Source organism: Pocillopora damicornis, chromosome 12, assembly GCF_964200805.1.
Source record: "Pocillopora damicornis chromosome 12, jaPocDami1.2, whole genome shotgun sequence".
NCBI classification, from domain to species: Eukaryota; Metazoa; Cnidaria; class Anthozoa; order Scleractinia; family Pocilloporidae; genus Pocillopora; species Pocillopora damicornis.
The window spans coordinates 17,922,933-17,942,492 of NC_142681.1; the positions used below are offsets into that span (position 1 = coordinate 17,922,933).

Sequence of the window (19,560 nt, forward strand, 5' to 3'; positions counted from 1 at the left end):
AAAACCAGTTGATGCACTTTAAAAGAGCCTGAGCCCGTACTCATGTATTACCCAAAATCGTTTCACGAGGTAGAAAGTTCGTTTATATGAGGGTCTCAATGGGGTGATGGCTTTTTCAGTTAACAGTTAAAAGGTTAGCCATTTTATGGCTAACGGTTAATGACCTTCTTTTGTGATTAAAATAAAAAAAAATTTTCACGGTCAATTTTTTTTACGACTAACCGTGATTAAAATGTGTCAATTTTCACGTCTAACGGCTAAAATTTTGGCCGTTTTACGGCTAACGGTCAACCACATTGAGACCCTCAGATGTGGAAACCTTGAAAATATGCCTCTCTATTTATACCTAATTGCATTATTATACTATTTATACCTAATTGAACATATAAGTACATTTTTCTCCTAAAAACATGTGATACTAGCTCTCAAAAAGGTTAGAAATAATTAATTTGCGAAAATTTTGTGAAAATTGTTTGGCTGCCGGGAATATGGAAAGAGGTTAATTTTATATGCTAATAAATACCTGACCTTGTCTTATTGGCATCTTCTAAAAGTCTCATAACTTTCGTACTCGTGGATTAGGAGAAGCAATGTGATGTAATCATGACAGGCACTAGCCCCCAGATCTCTTTGCGCCTTGAACCTTTCATTTTCAAGATGGCAAATCCCTTTGTAGGAAGACATCAACCATCCGTTCCTCTCAAATGAGTGAAAGATAACACTATGACAATCAACTTACTTTACGGGAATTGCCGTAAAACATGGCCCAAAGCTTGGTGCGCGTTTGCAAATGTTTGCGGTTACATAAGCTGCGCAATTTGGCTTTTTGTTTTGTTCCCACAAATATGGAAGAACAGGAAGCGTGGATCTGTGGAAGGACTTAGCATTCTTTGGGCCACTGCGAACTTCACAGCATCGCTGGCAAACGTTTTCTTCGCTTTTTCTGTTGCACTGCCTATGCATATCAAAATATTAGCGGTATGTATGCCCATTTTAGAGTTTTACATACTACTACAGTTTTGGTTCTACTCAAAGCACACTATGCGGATGAAATTATACAGCGCTGTGTGTGTTCTGATCTGGATTGCAGTGATCAGTTTAGACCTTTCCGTTACCGATGCCGCGGAAAAAGTCCAGTGGTTGGCAATTGTTCTTTGGTCTGTTGAGTTATTTCCGCAGGTAGGCAGCTCAATATAATTTATTAATTTGATCTAAGACAATACTGATTTAAAATAACCTACAGGCAAACTAATTCGTGATATGTTACTCTACGTCCATTATGAAAAATTTAGGCTTAGTTTCCCTACTCGTCATCTTTTTTTCGATACTAGACTGCCCTTCACTCTGTCTTTGCTACACACTCTGAATTTTTAAATAACATGCAGGGCCAGTCTGTGCATCTGTGAAATTTAACTCCCCATGAGGCTCCTTTGGGGGGGGGGTTTCCAGGGAGCAACTCCTCTGTAGAGAAAAACAGGAATGTACCTGTTCTTAATTTACCTCTATAGGTCCTTCATTCATTTCAAAGGAGAGATGGGAAATGTGTTGATTCACAAAAAGTATCTTTCCAAATCAATGATAGGGTATGTTGCATAAATCATAGCGACATTCAGCCTCTTATTGGAGGATCTTTTACTGAATGGCATGGCATTGACCTGTGGGGTACTTAAAAACCTATGGTGGAGTAAGGGGTGGAGGGGGGGGGAGTAAGTTTCAAAAGAAACTTTAACACTGCATTGGTGGGAGAGTATAACAGGGTAATTTTAATAGTATTATCAACTGAGGTGATAATGTAAATTAGCCTCTGTAAGGAGTTGGAAAGCTAATGTTTCAAGCATTAGCTGTTTGCCATTTGCTCTGATGAAGTGGAGTAAACTTTTTGTATTTGATTCTGTGTAACTAACCAACTAACCTGTATGTGTATGTGTATCGACTTCCTACATTGGAGTGTGACTGTGTAGATAGCTTGCAATGCAGGTATCTTATCAGGGCAAGTTAAAGTTACAAGCTCACAATCATTTATCTGACCCACCAAGTTTGATTTGGAGTTAGAGTGGATGGCAGGGGGAGGGGCATGGGAGAGGTAATGATATTTATCACTCCATCCCTACCCTCTCCTTCATTTTGACCATCACTCACCCCTTTGATGCAAATTTGTTTTTCTCCCCAGCCTACCTCTGCTGTTAAAATTAAAAATGGTGACTATAATTTTCACTGAAAAATCTAAGGAATATAATGGATTACATATGTTTACAAATGATAATTATTAGGAAAAAAACCAGGAACAAGTGTTTGTCGGGTTGTGGTTACCTTGTGAGTACTATAACCTTCAATCAATCAATCAATCAATCAATTTATTTAACATGGTCAGAATGCTTAGCTAAAAGCTAGTTTACAAGTATGCCACAAAATAAAAAGAGAAAAGGAAATTATAAAGCCTTGTGAAGGTATATAAATTTAAATAAATTAAGATTAAGAACTAGCTAATATTAAAATATAAGAATTTAACAATGTAGTCACCAAGTAAAATGTATAAAATGTAATCATTAAAAACAGTAAATATAATCAATGATAGATCCTCACTGCACTAGAGTCCCGTGAGATCTAATGTTTGTAAGTAATTTTTAAAAGTAGTAAATGTTTGTATCTTTCGAGACTCGTCCGGTAAAGCATTCCATAATTTCAATGCAGCATATCTCCATGATCTTAACCCGAAGGTTGTTGATTTTACTTTTGGGAGGTCCAGTATTGTGGTGCCCCTAAGGTTATAAGTGGAGCACCTTACTGTTATAAGATCACGTAAGCTTTTTGGACCTGCACACTGGCTAATATCTTAAAGACAGTGGACAATATTTTTGCTAATCGCTGTTCACGAAGACTTGAGAGACCAATACGCTCACAAAGATCCTCATAAGGCAAGGACTTGAACTCCCAGAAGTGATTAACATGCAAATTCTCCCTATAATATCCACACATTATCCAGCAATCAAGGAATGAGAATACTCAAAATTATCAAGTAGATAGAATTTATCTTGAACTTACACCAAATTCTCATAACTTAGTGACAAGAAAAAGTGTAGCAGCTAGAGGAGAGAATTAACAATCAGGACCCAGTTGTTCATGAGGCAAATAACGCTATCCAAGGGATAAATCGTTGTCCAGTGGATAACTGTAAGAAAAAAAACATACTGTGCTAACAATGCTAGTTGTTTGTCCAAAGACAAAAGTTGGTTACCTGTGGCACCTATGCTCAGCTGTAGTATAGCCCTGCTGCAGATGCATCTGAACACAAGCAGTTCACTCCACTTCACTGTCTCTCACACTCCATTTAATTCTGTTCTTCCCCAAACGAGGGCAACTATTAAAGTCTATTCACACCATAGTTTCATTTTTGCTAGGTTCTCTTGACAAACAACAACTTGCCATCCATTTCTGATGAACCCAGGCACTCTGATGTATTGCATGCAACATTCTCTCCCTAAATGTTTGATGGTAGTCAGAAGTGGGTAGCAATCCTATGAGAATATCCAGTATGCAGTAAATGATGTTTAATCTGTTGCAGAAATCAAAGCACAATTTTTATAGCTTTTAATCTTACAGTTCTAATAACCAGCAGTTGTTAGGGAAATCCAAGGTAGGATTGAAGAGGAGATGCAAAAGGAAAAGACAGAAATCAACCCTGAATATCATTGGCAGTGAATACACAAATTGTTTTTTTTTCTGATCTCCATGACACACCTCCCAGTCCATGGCATTGCAGATTCAAACCTACTGCCACTCATTAGTACCTTTGGACATGGAGTGGTAAGGCGGGTGGGGTGGGGTCTGAAGAAAGAGGGGGTTGGGGTGGGAAGGAAGGTCGAGGGCCATACATTTATTACAATTTCACAATGTGGGGGGGGGGGGGGGGGGGGGCTGGGGTCTGAAGGAGGAAGGGGGTGAGGTGCGAAGAAAGTTAAGAGGCCGCATAGACACCACGATTTCACTTCTAAAATGATTTTTATTGTTTACTTCCAGATTATTTTGAATATGCGTCGTCGCACAACAGATGGTCAGTCCACACTCTCTGTTGTAATTACACTTGTTGGTAAAACAACAGATTTCTTGGCAAATTATCTCCTGCTTTTGCCAGCACGATATGTTGTCATGACCTACTTTTCATGTACCATGGCTTTTATCAATGGAATACAGGTAATCTTCTATGAATGGAAAGGCATTTCTTGTAGAAAAACTTAAAATAAGTGAATCACTTCAGAAAAAAGCCAGTTAACCGAAAAAAAAACAAACAAAAAAGTAGGGTTGGGAAAACAAAATCTCGAAACTTTGCGAATTATTCAGTACGGCTACCTTGCTGATTTGCCATTCAGTTTTGAGCTTTACCATAAAGTTTCTACGCTTTTAAAACACTGTGGTCATACTGACCTGAGTGGTTGTTTTTAATTCGTATAAGACAACTTGATTTTGGTAGCATGCCACCTAATCGTTACAACAATCGCACGAGACACTCTTCTGTATAGCTAAAAGAAAACAACCGCAGCCTTTGTAACGTCATTCTTCTTTTTTTTCCCGGAAAAATAGGTTATCTGGTACCCCAAGCTGCAACCGAAAACAAGTGGACCGAATTTCGAATTTTGTGCAAGGTTGCGCGATATTCCGTTCTATCAGCGGGGTTTTATATTTCTTCTTATGCTGGCTCTGGTGGTTTTCAGCGTGTGCATTTGCGTGAACACGGAGTCTGCGCTGGGAATTTTCGCGCCAATTTCGGTCGCAGTTGTTCTTTTTGGTGCGTTTTTGTATCGAAATTACCGCGAGGGCCGGTTGCTGCTGCTGCGCTAATAAACCCGTGCAGTAAACGTGGCTGACACGTGATGATGATTGAAGAACACTTTAAGTTTTTTTTTGTTTTTTCTGGATGATAGCGGTATTTAAAATTAGAAATAATCGACCTTAGCGCCCGGCGAGTTCTCCTTGTCCACTTTTTTGTGCATTGAAAGTACGATTTGGCGGCCAAAAAGTGTCCCCAAAAAGCGCGCGGCCAAAACGATTATATTACATAGCTGTAACGCAGAAAACTGTGAAGACACGTCGGCAACTGTAGTGGAGAGAGGAGAAATCCAGAGGAAAAGACGAACGTATGGCGTGGCCGGAGCGCCAAATGATATTAGCTACACGAATAATACACATATACCGAGTATTTCTGTACACTACTTTCCAAAGGATATAGCTGTATGGCCAAAATGGATGCGTTTCGATCGTTGTCATCGAGGAGATTTTACTCTTCATTGTCAATGCCTTATGCTCCGTACCGGCTTCGAAGATGGCTGTTATGAACACATACCACAAGTAAAATCAGGGGAAGATAACCAATGAATTCAGCTAAAACAACACCGGTGAAGGGGCCTGTTCCCACACCGAACATGATTGTTCAACATTCTTTTCGGCTGGCAATTCGCAAGTGAAGAATGGTGATCTCCTTATTGTTGTTTATTCCACGCGCTAGAGATGTACTTATATTCCTTGTCTTTCCACATGACCGAATTTGCGCTTTTCTTATCGTATGAAAATCGAACCAATTGTAGTTTCCGTCGTATTTTAATAACAGAGCTATATCAAGGTTAAGCCCTTTCCTGAGCTGCCCGATCTCCTGTTTCGTGAACAGAGCGAAACCTCTGGAGGATGCTGGCATAAACAAGCTCGAAGCGGTTGTATATTCTCCTAACCTAGGTTTGCGAAAATCCATCCTACGAGACATCAGTTCTCCCTGCTCTTAAGAAACTAAAAGTAGCAACAGTAACAATGTCATTGTGATAACAGCACCGCAACGAGATAAATAAAGAAACAAAAGTTTCAATTAATTAGGTGGTAGCGAATCCAAGTGCTGTGTGAAAGTCGATGCATTTGAATTATTCATTTACCTAGTAGGCGAAATGGGTGATATGGCAATGCTGCACTTAAACTGAAGAAGTTTTTCTCTATTAAAATCCCTCTTTGAGATCAACTTGAATCAGAAAAAGCAGGAGATAATTTGCCAAGAAATCCGTTGTTTTACCAACAAGTGTAATTACAATAGACTGACCATCTGTTGTGCGATGACGCATATTCAAAATAATCTGGAATTAAACAAAAATCATTTTGGTGACCAAAAAGGGTAAAGGTCGACCGTTGGATCAAGCGTCAAACATGATTCGTCGAACCAAATTCAGAGCACCCAAAACAAGCTTTCGATCTGCTGGATTTCAGACTAAGTAATTTATTAAGTTTGATATATGGAAAAGATGGAGATCTGTCCCACAGTCGATCTTCACACATTCTATCCTTCCGAAGCAAACAGTCGATGTCGATGATCCAAATCAAGTGGACGAACTCTGCGGATTCACAAAGAAGACAGTGAATATTTTTAATTGGCTAGGAATGGATGTATTGAGGTGAAAGGGATAAAATAAAGTTATAGTAATCAAGTGTAGCCATAACCTCGTTAAGTTCTTTCATTGCTTTAGTGAAAGCGAATAAATGAACGGGTCATGTCAGTAAATGAATTATTTAATTGGGAGACCGCCGACATAAAACTAAGCTGACTCACTGAAGGACTCACTGTGCGATTCACAGACTGAATGAATGAGTTAACCCTTTACACCCATACATCAGTATGCATATTCTCCATACTGTTCTCTATACATTTCCTAAGGTGCTGCTGAGGAGAATTTGTCTGACAATCAGGAGCTTCTTTAGTTGGTGATCAGTTCCTTTGTTCTCCTGACGTTAGGGTGATATGGAAGGAATGAGTGAGTGACTGATTAGAAGAATAAATTGGAAAATTAAACTTTAAATAAAGAGAGAGAAAACGAAAGACAGAGGCAACAAAGAAAAGGAGAAGGAAACAAAATAAAACCAAACAAACTCGTGAATATTCATAGAAATAGAGACCTCAGAGAAAATCGCAACTCAAACTCTCCTCTGGTGAGAGAGTTCCTCTAAAGAACAGAACGGACGAATTAGGAACACATTGAAGTTGAAAAGCGAAATATACCTTGAGGGAATAAAAGAAAGAATAAGCATTTATGTCAAAAAACGAAGACAACAAATGTTTCAGCGTCAACTTTTAGACTTTCACTCACATCTTTTACGTCTGTAACACATGTACAGTGTTGTTCACTTATCTGACCTTGTCTTATTTGGCATCTTCTAAATGTCTTTTAACACTCGTGGATTTGGAGAAGCGATGTGATGTAATCATAACAGCACTAGCTCCCAGATCTCTCAGCGCTTTGTACTTCCGCTTTCCATTTTCAAGATGGCGAATCCCTTTGTAGGAAGACATCAAGTATCCGTTCCTCCTAAATGAGTGAAAGATAACAATATGAGAATCAACTTACTATTCGAGAATTGCCGTAAAACATGGTCCAAAGCTTCGTGCGCGTTTCCAAATGTTTGCGGGTACATAAGCTGCACAATTTGGTTTGCTGTTTTGGTGCCACAAATACGGAAGAACTGTAAGCGTCAATCTGTGGAAGGACTTAGCATTCTTTGGGCCACTGCCAACCTCACAGCCTCGCTGGTAAATTGTTTCTTCGCTTTTTCTGTTGCACTGCCTGTGTATATCAAAATATCAGCGGTATATATGCCCATTTTAGAGTTTTTCATACTACTACAGTTTTTGCATTACTCCAAGCATACTATGCGGATGAAATTATCCTACGGCGCTGGGTGTTTCCTGATCTGGATTGCAGTGATCAGTTTAGAACTTTCCGTTGCTGATGCCGAAAAAATGTTCAGTGGTTGGCAATTTTTCTTTGGTCTATTGAGTCATTTCCGCAGGTGAGCAGCTCAATATAACTAATTAAGTTGATCTGAGACAGTACTGATTTAAAATAACCCACACGCGAACTAATTAGTGATATGTTACTCTTCGTCCATTATGAAAAATTTAGGCTTAGTTTCCCAATCTCGTCATCTTTTTTCGATACCAGACTGTCCTTCACTCTTTCTTCGCTACACACTCTGAATCTTAAATAACATGCAGGGCCAGTCTGTGCGATGTAACTCCTTTATAAGTCCTTCACTCATTTCCAAGGAGAGATGAGCAAAGTGTTGATTCGCTAAAAGTATCTTTCCAAATCAGTGATAGGGTATGTTGCCTAAATCATAGCAACATTCAGCCTCTCACTGGAGAATTTATTACTGAAGAGCATGGTATTGACCTGTGGGACACTTAAAAACCTATTGTGTTGTAAGGGTGGTAAATTTCTTAAGAAACTGTGGTGCTGCATTGGTGGGAGAGTATAACAGGGTAATTTAGTATTATCAGCAGAGTTGATAATGTAAATTGGCCACCGTAAAGAGTTGAAAAGTTGATGTTTCAAGCGTTAGCAGTTTGCCATTTGCTCTGACAAAGTGGAGTAAACTTTTTTTATTTGATTCTGTGTAACTAACCAACTAACCTGTATGTGTAATTAACTTCCCATGGTAGAGTATGATTGCTTAGATAGCCTGCAATGCAGGTATCTTATCAGGGCAAGTTAAAGTTACAAGCTCACAATTGTTTACCTGACCCACCAAGTTAGAGTGGATGGCAGGGGGAGGGGGCATGGGAGAGGTAATGATATTTATCACCCCATCCCTACCCTCTCCTTCCTTTTGACCATCACTCACCCCCTTGGTACAAATTTGTTTCTCTCCCCAGCCTACCTCTGCTGTTAAAATTAAAGATGGTGGCTACAATTTTCATTGAAAAGTCTGAGGAATATAATAGATTACTCATGTTTACAAATGATATTAGGAAAAGAAAACTATCAACAAATGTTTGTCAGGTTGAGGTTACCTTGTGAGTACTCTAACCCTGTACTCCTAGAGGTGATTAACATGCAATTTCTCCCTGTAATATCCACACATTATCCAGCAAACAGGGTATGAGAATACTCAAAATTATCCATTAGGTAGAATTTGTTATCTTGAACTTACACCAAATTCTCATAATTTAGTCACAAGAAAGAGTGTAGCAGCTAGAGGAGAGAATTAACAATTAGGACCCAGTTGTTCATGAGGCGAATAACGCTATCCAAGGGATAAATCGCTATCCAGTGGATAACTGTAAGAAAAAAAACCCACTGTGCTAATAATGCTAGTTGTCTGTCCAAAGACAAAAGTTGGTTACCTGTGGCACCTATGCTCAGCTGTAGTATAGCCCTGCTGTAGATGCATCTGAACACAAGCAATTCACTTCACTTCACTTCACTTCACTGTCTCTTGCACTCCTAATTAAGTCTATTCACACCATAGTTTCGTTTTTGCTAGGTTCTCTTGACAAACCACAACTTGCCATCCATTTCTGATGAACCCAGGCACTGTGATGTATTGCATGCAACATAGCGTTTCTCTCCACAAATATCCCATGTTAGTCAGAAGTGGGAAGCGATTCTAAGGGAATATCCAGTATGCAGCAAATAACGTCCAATCTGTTGCAGAAATCAAAGCACAATTTTTATAGCTCTTAATATTACAGTCCTAATTACCAGCAGGTGTTAAGGAAATGCAAGGGAGGATTGGAGAGGAGATGCAAGAAAAAGACAGAAATCAACCCTAAATGTCATTAGCAGTGAATACACAATTTGGTTTTTATTCTGGTCCCTATGACACACCTCCCACTCCATGGCATTGCAGATTAAAACCTACTGCCACTCTTTAGCCCTTTCCTGCACAAGGGAAATGTCAAATTTTTCTAAAATGAGAATGATGAACTGCTAGACCATGTATAATATATTATTTTATAGGTATTTTTTGGGGTATGCTATGAAGGACATCAACAGGTGTGAAGGTGGTAATTGAAATAACTGAGAAGTTTCCAAAGTGAAAAATAAAAAATGTTGACATTTTTTTTTTTTTTGCCTCATACATATACCACTAAACTATAGCCAAAATTGCAGCTCTCAGAGCATTGATTGTGGTGAGATATCACCTGAACCAAAACAGTACAAAGACAAAAGGTTCCAAAAGTTGCAGGAGTGGTAAACCAAGTCTTGTATTGGATGGGGCCATGATTTTATGCCTTCAATCAATGTACAGATCTTTCAATGACCTTTTTGGTTTAACATGGAAATTCTAGAAAAAGTGAATTGATATTGAGCATGTAATTGCATCCTGTGCCATATGGCACTCTCAGGCTGGAAAGGGTTAGTACATTTATGCATGGAGTGGTAAGAGGTGGGGGGTGGGGTCTGAAGGAGGAAAGGGGGTAGGGTGGGGTGGGAGGAAATCTAAGGGCCATACATACATTACAATTTCACAATGTTTAAAATGAAATTTATTTTTTAATTCCAGATTTATTTGAATATGCGTCTTCGCTCAACAGATGGTCAGTCCACACCCTCTGTTGTAATTACACTTGTTGGTAAAACATTGGATTTCTTGGCAAATTATCTTCTGCTTTTGCCAGCACAATACGTTGTTATGACCTATTTTTCATGTACCATGGCTTTTATCAATGGAATACAGGTAATCTTCTATAAATGAAAAGGCATGTCTTACAGAAAAACTTAAGATAAGTGAATCACTTAAGAAAAAAATCGAATAAACTGAAAAAAAAGTAGGGTTGGGAAAACAAAAACTTGAAACTTTGCGAATACAAAGCTTATTCAAGTAGGGTTACCTTGCTGATTTGCCATTCTGTTTTGAGCTTTACCATAAAGTTTCTACGCTTTTAAAACACTGTGACATACTGACTTGAGTGGTTGTTTTTAATTCGTATGAGACAACTTGATTTTGGTAGCATGCCACCTAATTCTTCTGTAGAGCTAAAAGAAAACAACCACAGTCTATGTAAAGTCAATCTTCTTTCTTTTTTTTTTTTTTTTTTTCGGAAAAATAGGTTATCTGGTACCCCAAGCTGCAACCGAAAAAAAGTGCTGTCATGAACACAACATACGGCAGCTTCAGAAGTCCGGACGAGGATGCCCTGGAAGCGAATGACTGCGAACAAGTTCCTCTGATGGCTGACGAGGAAAGCTCAGTGGAAGATGTCGACAGAGGATCTGCAGAAGAAATGGCCTCCATTTGCACATTTGTTGTACCGAATTTCGAATTTCGTGCAAGGTTGCACGATATTCCGCTCTATCAACGGGGTTTTATATTTCTTCTAATGCTGGCTCTGGTGGTTTTCAGCGTGTGCATTTGCGTGAACACGGAGTCTGCGCTGGGAATTTTCGCGCCAATTTCGGTCGCAGTTTTTCTTTTTGGTGCGTTTTTGTATCGAAATTACCGCGAGGGCCGGTTGCAGTTCGCCAACTCTGTCTTATCTGTGGGTGGATAGCTGCTGCGCTGATAAACCCGTGCAGTACACGTGGCTGACAGTCGTCTATGTGGATAGGAATGGTTGAAGGGGAATCCTGCACCCGAGCCTTCTTTATTTGTTTTGATTGAAAATGAGCATTACATTTTGATAAGAGTTGAAAAATGGGCTACGAGACTCACATTGTAACAATTTCAAAATACTGCTCTGAAAGTTTCAAAACACGTGTTTTCGATTTGCTTTGCATTGTCTAAGTTGTCATTGTACAATTAATGTAATGGTCAGTTTTTAAGGATGGACATTTTAGAGGCAGTTGAATCCATCAGAATGTCTTCAGTCTTCTGTATTTCACTGCTCATTTTCTTGCAGACGCTACAAATTCTCTTGAACCGTGTGCACTTGCGCAGTAAGCTTTTCGAGAGCGTTCTGAATCTCTGCAAGTTCCTTATTGATGAGCGGTGAACCATTGGTTTTGTTACCCCCTGATAAATCAAAACAAAGATTGGACTTAAATTGATCTTCATGATATAATTTCAATTTAAGTCGTGGCAGAAAAATAAGTTTGAAACAATTGAAACAATACGTGCCTGCGATAAGTTAGAGGTAGTTGTTTTGATAACAGTAATAATAAAGGTGATATTGATAACAATAAAAATAACGATAATAATGATACTGTATTATAAATGATGATAGCGTAAGCCATCCATTAATTAACACTTGATGTGTAGCGGCTTAGAGAGATGATCAAAAAGAAGAGTGTGTTCTATGTCCATGAACTTGCGCGAACTGACCAGTGATACTCACTTGGAGAAGACTTGAAAAAACTGAAGTGGTTTCTTCGGTAGAGAAATTCCCACAGAAGACCAGAGGTCAGGAATGAAACAAAAATACACACGGAAGTGATCAGCAGGTGCTGATTGGCCCTTGAATGGATCGAAAGGACTCCAACTGTTTCTGTAGGGGAACCTAAGGGCTGAAAGGATTCAGAACGTCTTTTAGTCCAGCGACAGATTGAATTAGAAACTTGATATTGTATTGATTTTTTTTACTAAGGGACCAGTCGACATAAATCGCAGGGGGGGGGGGGGAACACAAGGTTTTAAGGACGTGGTAATGGAAGGAGGATCAGTCGCCACTGACAGAGTATAAAGGGAGGAATTGTAATGAAAAAAAAAATTACCGCCAATGAGGGTGAATCATAATAATTTAGTACAGAGCCTTTTGGGAGGTGAGAGATGAGGTAAATCGTATCGTGGCGAGACCAAAACATTCCAAACCCTCTCCCACCCCCCACCCCCACCCCCACCCCCACCCCCTCCCTTCCCCACCTCCAAGCGGTAATGACCGGTTCCTTTAATTTAAACTGTGAGGTGAATTTAGTACGGAAAATATTCTCAAAGTGTTAGGGAGAGAAGGATAGCAAGTAATGGTGATATATCACTAGGACTAACCTTCACCGGCATTATGTAGTGTTTCATTGTTCTATCCAAACGATGACGGGAATTGACGAAGTATTCTGCAAGGCATCCATTCTTTCCCGTGAGCTCAGGAAAGCCTCTATCTATGAGCGAGACGCCATATTGTAGTGAAGTGTCGATACGCAAGGCAACTCTAAGATTGTCGTTTTTCAGTTGATCGAGGTAGTAGTAAGCTTTGAATCTGTCCAACATGACACCATCAACATCACCTGCTGTTAACATATCGAACATCTTCATTTCTGTTTCAAAGGCTGGGGAAGGCAATATACGAAATGAGTAAGGGAAAATCATTTATTGTCTGGGGGGAGGGGAGGGGATGAAGGATTTGAGGATCACATGGTTTTCAGGGAGAACGGGAGGGCGGATAAGTCGTCGCCGACAGAGTATGAAAGCAATTACATACTTTTATCATGGCGTTCGGACGCGGCTTCAAGCTCTCCGCAAATTTATGTGTGTTTCTCTGTATTTACATCACTTTGGAGTTCTTCAGGTTCTCAGATATATATGAGAACACTTTGCTTAACGATAGAGAGACGTATTTTGTTTCCCAGATGAATTGCAGGGCTGAAGTTGCTGGTGCTTCATTTCATCGAAAAGAACCGACCCGGAGGCAAGAGTCTAATGGACGACTGAAGAGTGTTATGCTTTGTAAGCTTTTTCATCGTGCCTGTTTTGTTTTGACTCTTATTGCTCTTGCTGGTGACATTGAGATTAATCCCGGCTACCAGACATTTGCTGATATCAAGTCCACTAGAGGTCTCAAGATTGCTCACTTGAATATACGAAGTCTCGCAAACAAAACCGACTCTCTGCGTCTTGAGGGAATTAACAACAAAACTTTTGACGTGCTAACTCTGTCCGAGACTTGGCTGGATTCCTCAACAAGTGATGCTGAAATAAAACTCCCTGGATTTGTGTGCATAAGGTTAGATCGCACTGGCAATAAAGAGGGATATGGCGGAGTTGCTATGTATGTAAGAGAAGATTTGGCGTTTCGTTTGCGGAATGATATCAATACTGGTGGACAGGAATGTTTATGGATTGAGTTAATTCGAGATAAATGTAAGCCAACGTTATTATGTTGCGCTTATAGAGCACTAGATGCCGATCTCCGCACTTTTATTTCGTCTCTGCGAGATAGTATGCCTGCTGTTGATCTTGAAAAATCGGATGTGGTCATTTTAGGAGATCTAAACGCAAACATGATGCCTAATTCAAAATTGCCCAAGAAAGACAAACAACTACTTCTCAACTTCTCGCGCGCTTTTGACTTCACACAGCTGATAAAAGAGCCTACTCGAATATCTGACACCTCACGGACCTTGATTGACCTGATTTTTGTCAATAATGAACATCGCATTGTTAAATCTGGTGTTGTTCCGTTTCCATTGAGCGACCATTACCTGGTGTTTTGCATTCTAAAGACTGGTGTGCAAACAAAAGCACATCCAAGAATGTTTGAGTATCGCTCTTACAAGAATTTCGATGCGAATTCATTTAACGAAGATCTTAGGAATGTTCCTTGGCACGTCGTTGACAATGAAAACAATATCGATGACGCTTTATTAACTTGGAACAAACTGTTTTCAGAAGTTGCAGACGATCATGCACCTGTCAAACGACGACGTGTGAAGGGAACACCTATTCCTTGGATGAATAGCAAAATTAGCGAATCAATGAGAGATCGAGACTGGTATCATCGTAAAGCACGTAAATCGAACTCAGAAAAGCACTGGAACTCTTACAGGAAACTGAGGAACAAAGTAAACCGCTTAGTAAAATCTGCTAAGTCGAAATATTACTGCGAAATGATCGAGGAAGCCAGAGGAGATCACGGCAAAATGTGGAAAGCTGTAAACGAAGCTTGCAATCGTAATTCATCCTCAGAAAAGGTTCAGTGCATCATTTCCGATGGCATTCAGCACACCACTTCCAAATCCATTGCTGTTGCTTTGAATAGCTTCTTTGCATCCATAGGCAAGCGCCTAGCTGACAAAATAACGACTACCTGGTCGAATTGCAACTTGGTTTTAGAACAACCGTTGTCTCAGTTCCAGTTAACTGAACTAGAGGAATCGTTTGTGCTTCAGCAGCTTACCTCTTTGAAGACAAATAAAGCAATTGGTTTGGACAAAATTAGTGCTAGACTACTCAAGAGCTCTGCTAATACAATCACTCCCTCCATCACTAAGCTGTTGAATCGATCGATTCTTACTGGTAAATTTCCTAAATTATGGAAATGCTCAAAAATTACAGCCTTGTTTAAATCAGGCGACCGGTCAAATGCATCGAACTATCGACCTATCTCTATTTTACCGACACTCAGTAAAATTCTCGAGAAAGCCGTGCATTCCCAGCTGTACCAGCACTTGGTTATTAACAACCTTCTCACAAGGAAACAGTTTGGATTTAGGAAGGGGCTCTCTACTGAATCTGCTTTGACATCATTTGCTGATGAAGTCTTATTGAACATGGAACAAGGTAAACTGTGTGGGGCCGTGTTTTTGGATTTAACCAAGGCTTTCGACACTGTGGACCATCGGATTTTGTTACGCAAGCTCTCCAAAATTGGTTTATGTGAGAACTCGCTTCAGTGGTTCCGCTCTTACATTACTGACAGGAAACAGCGTACATGTTGTGGGAATGAGTTGTCTGATGAATTGCCAGTTACCCAAGGGGTCCCTCAGGGAAGTATTCTGGGTCCTCTGCTATTTGTCATCTACATTAACGATTTGCCAAGCGTTCTAGATGCCTGTCAAGCATCACTTTATGCAGATGACACGGTGATCTACTGCTATGGGTCTTCCTCTCAGGAGCTGACTGAAAAGCTCAACCAAGACCTCCTGGCTGTGGCGAAACGGCTGAATGAACATAAGTTAACACTGAATCTGGACAAAACCGAATGCATGCTTATAGGCAGTAACAAGAAGTTACAGAGGAAAATAGCTCTAACTGTTTCAATCTTTGATCATTGTATAAACAATGTTACTTGTTTTAAATATCTTGGAATCTTAATATCGTCTGATTTTTCGTGGACAAATCATGTCGAATACATGGCAGGGAAAGTTAATCAAAGGCTTGGCCTACTTAGACGCATTAAGCATTTGTTACCGTTTAAGGCGCGCATCCTTTTTTATAAAAGCCTTGTTATGCCCTTATTCGAGTATGCTGATTTAGTTTGGGGAGACAAACATAATGTAACTTTAATGTCTAGTTTGCAAGTGCTTCAAAATAAGGCGGCTAAAATAATATTAGATCGACCACTGTATTCCTCTGCGTCTGATGCGTTAACTACACTGAAGTGGTTAACACTAGAAAAAAGGCGCTTCCAGCGCCGATGCGTACATGTATATAAATGTCTTAATGGTCTCACGCATCACGAACTAACATTAGTCACTCAGCAAGAACAGCATAGTTACAACACAAGAAATAAAGCAAACCTCAAAATTCCATCCGTTAAAAGAAACTGGGGCAAACAAAGAACTGGCTATCATGCTGTAAGTGATTTTAACTCGCTGGACAAAACTATACGAGCCTCTGATAATGTAAATATTTTGAAGCGTCAGATTTTTAATTCATTGATTTAAGTTTTGTATTACACATAAGATACATTAGTTTTTAGTAGCATCTTTTAGCATTTTTATTCTTTGTAAATTTTTAATTTTTAATTTTCGAGGTCCTTTTTGTAAACCACTTTTTAGTGAAAAAGTTTCCTCATTAAAGATTGTCAAAAAAAAAAAAAGGGGGACTATGAAGAGTTGAGTGCCTTTTGAGGGGGGGGGGAAGGGATCATATACGAATATTACGAAGCCTTACCGGAAATCAAGCATATCTCATCGTGACCTCCCTCCCCTAAGGTTTTCATCGCGTGGAACGAGTTTTTAAAAAAATCATTTCATTTCTCGAGTTATATCAGAAACAATTTTAGGTATTTCTTCAGTCTGGAGTCCTGAGGGAAGGGCCGGTAGAACTGACACGCCCAAGCGGATATTCACTGCACTTTCACACCCAGAAGTGATTGGGAATTTGCCCCTCCACAACACTACTCCTTCTGAGTAACATTCTAAATATGGGCCATCGCAAAATTCTGAGTGAGCGCTAGAACACGCTTTCCTGGAATTATAATTTATTCTTTTGGCCTAACAACAATAGGAATAGAATTTCGCATAATTTATCGTTTTTTCATGCATGTTCGATACAAAAAAATAGATCCGATGGAAAAATGGTAACGTACTTTTCCGATGGAATAAGCAAAACGCTATTCTTACTTGTAACATAAGCCCCACGATGTCTCGCCTCCTTTTCAGCATCTGATCCGTTTATTGCTGCGAGCTTCGAAGGAAGAAAAAAATATATCGTCGGGGACACTATACGGAAGTAATTTGGCAGCTAAGATGGATACTGTCCTATGTTCAAACATGATATGCTCGACTCTACGTTGTAAAATGGAATAGAGAGAAAAAACTGACAGCCTAAGGACTTTTGCAATTTGGTTACCCTCCCCCCCCCCGCAGTTCTCTCGGTGCCCCTCACCACTCTAGAAGAACAAAGCCACTATTAAAGAAGCGACATGATTTCCGCTGACTCAAACCGGCGACCCCAAAAATTGCGACTGAAGTTGTTATTACATGCTGATGGTTTGAAAAGTGGCGCGGAAAGTAACTGACTGATCACAAGGGTACCTTAAGCTGTTCTTCTCCCGCCAATCACTAAGCGTACGTGGTTAAGAAAATCGCAGCTGAAAACTATCAACCAAATGATCTTAAGCTGGAGCAAAGGCAGAAAAACATTACTCACGCGTTTTCCTTGAGTACTTTTACAGCCTGGATCAACAGACGAAACAGTGATGGCGCTGGTGATAGCAGCAGTGAAAATGGAAATAAGACAGACGCCGGTTAAAATCCAAACAACGGAGAAAAGTCGACCGTACATGGTCCGTGGAACTTTGTCACCGTAACTGAAATAATACGGTCAAAATTGCACTATAGAAACGACAACTATGTTATGATAGTTTTGGCATTTTATTATTTGGTTGATGAAAAGTTTCGCTAATTTAGGGGAAACCTGCAAGCCATTGTTTTCTGTGATAGACAGACTGCTAACGAGGAGCACAAATAAAGTGAAAGGGAACGTGGATGTGAAAGGATAGGGAAGGTGTACAATTGCAAGATAACAGTAAACCACCTTAAAGATGTAGGGAAAATATTTCAGGGTATACATTCATTGTCCCTGGTGGTGTCGAATTGTAGTGAAGCATGTTGAACATCTAACGATCATCCAAGTTCAAGCTTCTTTCGCACCATTCTCGGACATAAAACCGTTTAAGTCCGTAAGCCGGAGCGAGAGAAATAACAGAAGTCCAGGATTAAAAGGAGAAGCCTAAGAGAGTTCGACTTACAGTGGATGGAATAAAACCTTTAACATACTTTGAAGGAGGATTACAAAATAATAGGATAATATTTAGGAAAAGAGATATAGCTAATCTACGTCCTTTCCTGAAGGAAATTTGAACGTAGCCAGGAGTCCATTACCAATGGGCTCCTGACATAGCCTTCTATGATAAATCAGTCTTACCCAACAGTTGTCATGGTAACAAAAGCCCACCAGAATCCTTCTGTTGATCCACGCCCAAAGGAAGACGGGAAGTGATGATGGTTAGTGCTTGTTTCCTGCAGATAAAATATCCTTTTAGTATTTGAGGGAATATCGCAACTTCGTTCATAGAAAACGATCCCACCGCCTTTCTTCTCAAAGCCTGTATGTTTTCTGCTAGAATTACATACAGCTGTTTCAAATAGCTCTAAACGAAGCAAGAGGACGTTTGCACGTTTGCCAGCAGTATAGAGTTAGACACCAGTCATTATTTGTCGGGGGGGGGGGGGAGGGTTGTTAAAGGATTTAGGTTGTGTCACGATCGAATTAGACCTGATCCCCCCTAAGACTGTGCAACATTCTCATGACCCCCTTAATTGCCAGGTAATTGACAGTAAATTTTCCATAGTCCGCCATTTATACTTTGTAGGCGACAACTGATTCCCCCTCTGTTGCCCCCGAAAATCATGTTACCCCTTCAAAAATACTCCACCCTCCTTCCCCTCTCCCCCACGGGAGATAAATAATGACCAGTTCCTTACCAATGCCCATATGGAGATCCCTGAAATACCAGCCAAGAGTAAAATCACTGCGCAAACGGGCCAAGCAGACAGAATTGTGTACGTAATAATCTTCTCAATCTTCGTCTTACAGGCATCGTAATCAATGACTAACGCAAAACCAGGCGATTCTACGATAGTGACAAGCGTGACGCGCCAGTTTCGTGATGTCGACAATTCTTCAGTCAACGACGAAAACAACGAAGGTGTTATCGGAATTGCGATGTCAGTTTTTTCTTCCAGAGTGAGGGAGCTAAATTTTTCCTCGGAGAAAACTTCCCTCCAATGCATCTTCGTCATATTGCAGGAGTAGCGGCGAAAACAGCGAATTAGTCCAGCTTGCACAAAATCATAAATCAGGCCATGCCATTTTGTGCTATTGGCTTTCACGTATGGAGGGTTGTGGAGGAATGCTGCGCTGAAATTCGTGCTTGAAATTGGGCAATTTCCAATGGAACCTGATTTTAACGCGAAAACAGCCGTATTGTAGAGAAACAGAGAGAAAAAGCACAATTTTGATGCCATAACTAAAGTTTGCCCCACAGTCATGTTATACCAGTATCACGTTTCCGGGTCCTACACATATTTACAGCAAGATTGTCACGCACGCAGAAGCATGGCAGAAGAACACCCAGGGAAGAGGGGCTAC

The 19,560-nt window shown here is 40.1% G+C and overlaps 2 protein-coding genes and 1 non-coding gene across 3 annotated transcripts; 2 read left to right on the forward strand and 1 right to left on the reverse strand.

The window, feature by feature from the left end:
* Positions 1-624: 624 nt before the first annotated feature.
* Positions 625-6,461, forward strand: LOC149036800 (uncharacterized). The gene is made up of 3 exons (XM_089188937.1): positions 625-1,179; positions 4,018-4,191; positions 4,579-6,461. Exons 1-3 carry the CDS (start codon positions 724-726, stop codon positions 4,834-4,836), a joined length of 888 nt encoding a protein of 295 aa, XP_089045063.1. The 5' UTR covers positions 625-723; the 3' UTR covers positions 4,837-6,461.
* A 799-nt stretch (positions 6,462-7,260) lies between these two features.
* Positions 7,261-11,525, forward strand: LOC113673698 (uncharacterized). The gene is made up of 3 exons (XR_016181509.1): positions 7,261-7,815; positions 10,315-10,488; positions 10,862-11,525. It is a non-coding gene; the product is annotated as an uncharacterized LOC113673698 (transcript).
* On the reverse strand, positions 11,377-19,482 carry LOC113666365 (uncharacterized). Its single transcript, XM_089188935.1, has 7 exons — positions 18,894-19,482; positions 18,334-18,428; positions 17,557-17,716; positions 17,028-17,091; positions 12,733-13,010; positions 12,086-12,254; positions 11,377-11,763 (listed from the first exon to the last, which is right to left on the reverse strand). Exons 1-7 carry the CDS (start codon positions 19,458-19,460, stop codon positions 11,654-11,656), a joined length of 1,443 nt encoding a protein of 480 aa, XP_089045061.1. The 5' UTR covers positions 19,461-19,482; the 3' UTR covers positions 11,377-11,653.
* Between the last annotated feature and the right edge of the window lie 78 nt (positions 19,483-19,560).

Coding starts and splice junctions, on each gene's coding strand:
- LOC149036800 (XM_089188937.1), top strand. CDS start 724: ATGACAATCAACTTACTTTACGGGAATTGCCGTAAAACATGGCCCAAA. Junction 1,180..4,017: donor CTGTTGAGTTATTTCCGCAG/GTAGGCAGCTCA, acceptor GTTTACTTCCAG/ATTATTTTGAATATGCGTCG. Junction 4,192..4,578: donor CTTTTATCAATGGAATACAG/GTAATCTTCTAT, acceptor CCGGAAAAATAG/GTTATCTGGTACCCCAAGCT.
- LOC113666365 (XM_089188935.1), bottom strand. CDS start 19,460: ATGACTGTGGGGCAAACTTTAGTTATGGCATCAAAATTGTGCTTTTTC. Junction 17,092..17,556: donor AAAGTACTCAAGGAAAACGC/GTGAGTAATGTT, acceptor CTTCCTTCGAAG/CTCGCAGCAATAAACGGATC. Junction 11,764..12,085: donor TTTTTTCAAGTCTTCTCCAA/GTGAGTATCACT, acceptor TTGATTTATCAG/GGGGTAACAAAACCAATGGT.